At 38.7% G+C, this 5395-nt stretch overlaps 1 protein-coding gene across 1 annotated transcript; it reads left to right on the forward strand.

Moving 5' to 3' along the window:
* Nucleotides 1-139: 139 nt before the first annotated feature.
* On the forward strand, nt 140-4247 carry psmg2 (proteasome (prosome, macropain) assembly chaperone 2; the record flags this gene model as incomplete). Its single annotated transcript, XM_080735619.1, has 4 exons — nt 140-144; nt 915-1094; nt 1786-1906; nt 3533-4247. The coding sequence occupies 4 exons, from the start codon at nt 140-142 to the stop codon at nt 3611-3613; spliced, it is 387 nt and encodes a 128-aa protein (XP_080591745.1). The 3' UTR covers nt 3614-4247.
* Nucleotides 4248-5395: the final 1148 nt, after the last annotated feature.

Raw genomic sequence — 5395 nt, forward strand, 5'->3', positions numbered from 1 at the left:
GGTTCATGAACTAAGTAGTCTGGTCAAAATGTAGACAGAGAAGTAAAACTTGCCATAGTACGGTTTCCGCTGCTTCCCACTCAATTAACTATTTGTAGTTATAGTTATAATTATAAATTCTCTCCGACCATTTGACATAATGTAGTACGCAGATCAGATGATATATCAAATAAATACAGAAGAATACAAGTAAAGCTGATCATTAAAGCTCTATATAAAATGAAAATAATAGAGCTGTCATTATGTTTAAAATAACTGTAACTACATCACAAGAACTTTTCTGGACCAAATATGCCTCACTGCTCTGTTCTGAGTTGATGGGAATAATAATATTATTATTACAGGGTTGGGTTCCACGGTCATGAAATTCCTGGAAATATTTTGAAATTAGAAAAATATTTTTCAGTACTGGAAAGGTTTTGGAATTGATCAAGGGTCCCGGAAGGTCCTGGAAAAAATAGCTGTGCATTGTCTTTGGTTATTGATTTTGTTAATACCTCTGAAATGACAAATTAAACATTGGCCAACTTGTCAAATATTAGAGGCAGAAATTGTGAAAATAGCCAATTTACATGCTTTGTGAGCATGTAGATCGTCTATTTTCACAATAAAACCGTGTTATAAAACATTCCTCAACTCTTAGTGCTCGTCAGGGTGCCGGGGGTCTCCAGTTCAAATATGATTATTTCAGGGGTCATGGCCTGAAAAGGTTGAGAACCACTGGCATACACTACCTGTCTTTGGGCATTGCGCATAGGAGTAAGCGACTCGTTATTGATATGAGCTGAACTATTGTTATATAGTCCTGGAAATCGGGTTAAATATTCTGGAAACGTTTTGGAAATGAATTGGTAAAGGTGTGTGGGAACCTTGTTATTAGTAACATTTAAATTCCTTTAATGTCAACGTACCAGCACTGCACTGAGGTACCTGATCACACCGGCCCTGCAGAAGGTGTCTGGAGACACCCTGAAGGAGCTGGGGTGGAGAGAGATGGAGAGAGTGTCCGCCTTCTCTGGCCTGACAGATGCCAACATAGAGCCACGCCTCTGTATACCTGGAGGAGGAATCACCAAGCAACTCTTCACTTACAGGTAAAGGTGAAGCCATTCATCGCATTATCCATTGACAATTGGAAATTATTCAAATTCAATTTCAGTAATCGGATAATTGGTTTAGTGACATATGATGATGATTCACCAAAATGTGAATGTTTGTCTTTGTTCCATATTATAAAAATTAAAAGTTATGATTTTGACGGCTGGGTAAACATATTGAGATCTATTTTTATGTTCAAATAACGTGTTATAAGCATCATCATTTAGTACTTTATTACCTTATTTTATTGTCTTCTTCTGTCTTCTTATCTTAGGGTATAAATAAATCACATAGATTAACGAAATAATCAGAAAAATTATAAATATAAACACATTAATGAATTATTAAAAACTGTCTTGAGTCATTACCTGCAAAGCAACTTCACACCTTAAAATTGTTGTTTTGGGTGGTTAATATTAGGGATAGTTTTGATGTTCATTGTACTATGATATTGAAGAAGTTCCAATCTGTAAGAGTTATTGTTTGGAGCTATTGTTACAGATTGTTGATTTGTAGATTTTTTTTTTTTTGATGTACTGACATATTATCTTGTTTATTATTGTGATGTTATCTGCTTATTGTAAGTCGCTTTGGATTAAAAGCGTCTGCTAAATGCCTAAACTGTAAACTGTAGGGACAGTGCTTCTGTTGTGACTATATGTTCTGTGTACTGTATGTGGCTTAAAGCTGTGCTGAGGAGCTGCCATTGGCGGTGGTGCTGATCTTCTGCTCTGAAGGAGACAACATCCCTGATGCTGTCTCACTAATCAACTACCTTAATGACTGGCTCCACCTGGTGGAAAAATCTGTAAGTGATTCTCCAGGCTGACCACCTGCCTTCCATTGACTATTTGGCAAGTAGTTTTCAAACCAGTAAACATTTCAAGGCACACCTGTTCATAGCTATGCAAAATAACCTCTATGAACTGTTACCACTCATCAATCTGCAAACACTTTATTATATTTACTAATGCCAAATAATGTTTACCTACTTAAGACCTATTTTATACTTTCATGTGAATTTTCCAAAATAACGAAACTACAAGCTCAGAACATGCCACCATGCGACATGTAGATTTTGTAGATGAAAAGCGTTCAGATCTATTTTTAAGGGATAGTGTAAAGGCAATCAAACAACAAAAACTTGCCAGTGAGGGATATGGTAATCTCGAAGCTCTTTCCATACGCGTTGTGGTGCAGTTGACAGTAAACAGGTCTTGCGTGCTTTTAAAGTATTTATTTTGAAGCCAGAAGATGATGACAGCATAGAACGTAAGCCGGGTGTTTCACTGTAAATTAACAACTAACTGGTGACTGGAAAATAAACTAAAATTAACTCAAAACAACTGAAAACAAACAAAAATAAAAGCACACACTGACGGTTGAAAAACTTTGTGGCTTCCCACTGTGATTGCCAATCCCTGGCAGCTGTGCCCCAGTGACACCCTAATGTAGACTGTGCCCTGCTATTGGCCGACACCCCACCTATGCCCAGGTCTAGCAGTCGTCATGGCAAACCTCACAAAAGCACATTTACATACAATAAATTCAAAATGATCAAATTGGCTGCAACAGATAGAATTTACATCTGTATTAGGTACTAGGTTTGTGTGCACAAAGTATTGGTACGTCTAATATAGTAAAGATTTTTGCATAGTTGAATAATTGCAATAATGTGTGGTTGTCAAAAAATCCGTAGGCACACCTACACCACTAGGTGTAAAATCGGTGGTGTCCTGTCTTGTTCTGTGCGTGCGTCTAGAGTGAGCAAGTCAAATCTGACCTCACAGCTGATGTCACACCCCATTCGAAAGATATCAACACACTGAATGGGACAAGCTACTGTTAGATCAGTATCTCGGGTACTGCACCATTCAATCGTCTGAAAAGATGTGTCAAATTCCCATTCAGTGAGTTGATAGCATTCGAAGCTGTTGGATGTCATCAGCAGCTCGATTTTCTTTTAGCTATCCATGGGCCGCCTCTGAGAGGCTAACTAGAGCAAATAGACAGAAATGGTACTATCCTTTAATGAACTATTCTGTAGGACCTTCTATTTGTTAATAAAGTTGTCTGTGCATTTTTTTTCTTCCAATCATGCCCACCCACACCCTGGGTCATATTGAGCCGAGAGCCAGAGACTTTTCCATAGTGGTGTGAACGTTTAGAAATATTTTATACGAAAATACAGTTTTACACTGTCAAAGGACAGACTGAAACTTTGCCCAAGTATGGACATGACTAGCCTCCAAATACTTTGTGCCTTATTCACCCACGCAATAACTCGGGTTGCATGGCAACACTCTGGGTGGCAACACTTGTGTATGGACTGAATAGGATAATAAATGTGTTACGATTCACTTTATCAACATGATATGAACATAATAATTCATAAATAATATGAATTAAGTGTTTGTTATGGCTTTCTTTCCAGAACCAAGGGGAGAATAAGTGGAGGAGCCCAAGTTCCTGGAAGCTTCTGTTTGGTAGCGGCATCCCACCTACAATATTCTAACACGCGCGCACACACACACACACACACACACACACACACACACACACACACACACACACACACACACACACACACACACACACACACACAGCAGTTGGCTACAAGGACATCAGCAGCGTCACCGCTCTGGGAACATGAAAACCCACTTTGTACAGAAAACCATTTGGCCCGGTCACGTTTATTTTATCCACTCAGCAACATCCTTGGGCATCTCATGGCCGTGGAAACCACGGCCTTTCAAATGTGGTTGCAGAATTTAACATCTCCCTTGGTGAGTTGAGGCCTTTTGTCAATTAAAGAGTTTGGGGGTGGCTGGTGGTGGTTGCAGAATCTCATTAATCCTCAGTTGAGATCATAATCTGGTTAGAGATGAGAGTGAAATGCTGATACTGGGGGATGCTTCTCCCCCCCCCTCCCCTGTTGCTCAGCTAACCTTATTGACTTACTGGACCTAACAATGATTGTAGATGCAATCCATAAACCACCATGTGTTATAATACAGTATAATTCAGATATGTACCCACTGCCCTGTTCATGATACCTTTCTGTTACAGATCATTTTTCTTTGTAGTGACGAAATGTTAACAGCGCTTATGCAGTTATTTCTTTTTTTTTAAATAAAAGATGATTGAATTATGAGACTCCAGACTCAATATATTCCGGACAAACATAAAAAAAAAACTGTCTTGATTGCGTTAGACCAGCAATCCCCCCCCCCTGCCTCCTTCAGTTAACTGAAAGTGGCTGGCCGGTTGCCACGTTGTGTTCCTGGCAGTCCTGCCTCTGCAACATTGTAATTTGATTCCATCCTGAAACATGTTGGAACCAGTTATAGATTCAGTTGTTGTTCTTATGATGGAGAGGAAGTATTCGGATGCTGTCATTGACCGCGTCTTGCATACCAGCTAACCTTGAGGTTTCTACACTCTCGATTGCATCGTTTTCGCTGGGTTGCTGTGGAGATGGCATAGACTTAAAAAGATGTTACTTAATGTATGCTGTTTGCAGTGGCTGATGACTAATACTTGTTACCTTAAATCTCTATTTTACTCGTATTGTGCAGAATATTATCCAATGTGTTACATAACTAGATTTATTTTCACTCGTGAAAAAGTCATTTTTATTCAGAGTTTCATCTCAAATGAACATACCGTCACTGTCGGGCAGAAACCTTGTATCTCCAAGTTTCAAAATGTATAATGTATAATTTTTTCATTTCGTCATCATACAAGGCCATCGCACAAAAGTAGTGAAAACAGCTGATCTACAAACACTTGTAGATCGGCTGTTTTCACTAGTTTAAATCATTTTAAAAATGATAAATACAAAACAAACCGTTTTGGACATACAAGGTTTCCACCCGACAACGACGACACACTAGTTTGATTTTAAATTGAGATCACTGAAGTGGCCTGACATTTAGTTCTGAAGGACCAATGTGGTGGTGCAGTATACACATGAATATAATTGTGGGCTGGGTTGCAGTTCCTCACTGGTCATTTCTCATTTGTTCTGCACTCTCAATTGTACTGTATATCTGAAGTGTTCTGTCGTCTAAAGGCTGGATTTATCATATGGTGTCGCTCCATTTTTCATTGTATGACAGAAAAATTATAACCAGGATAAAAAATCCCCATAATGTAGTGGCCACAAGTTGCAGTCGTTGTAAATTAAAGTGGATGGTTTGGTTAAGTTGGCTAAAGGAATAAACATCTACGAGACACCATCGTTATGCAAACTAGATAATACCAGTTTTATTTGAAGATTTACCCTCTTGGAGAC

The sequence above is a fragment of the Nannobrachium achirus genome (genome assembly GCF_963921795.1).
Source record: "Nannobrachium achirus genome assembly, chromosome: 10".
NCBI lineage: Eukaryota > Metazoa > Chordata > Actinopteri > Myctophiformes > Myctophidae > Nannobrachium > Nannobrachium achirus.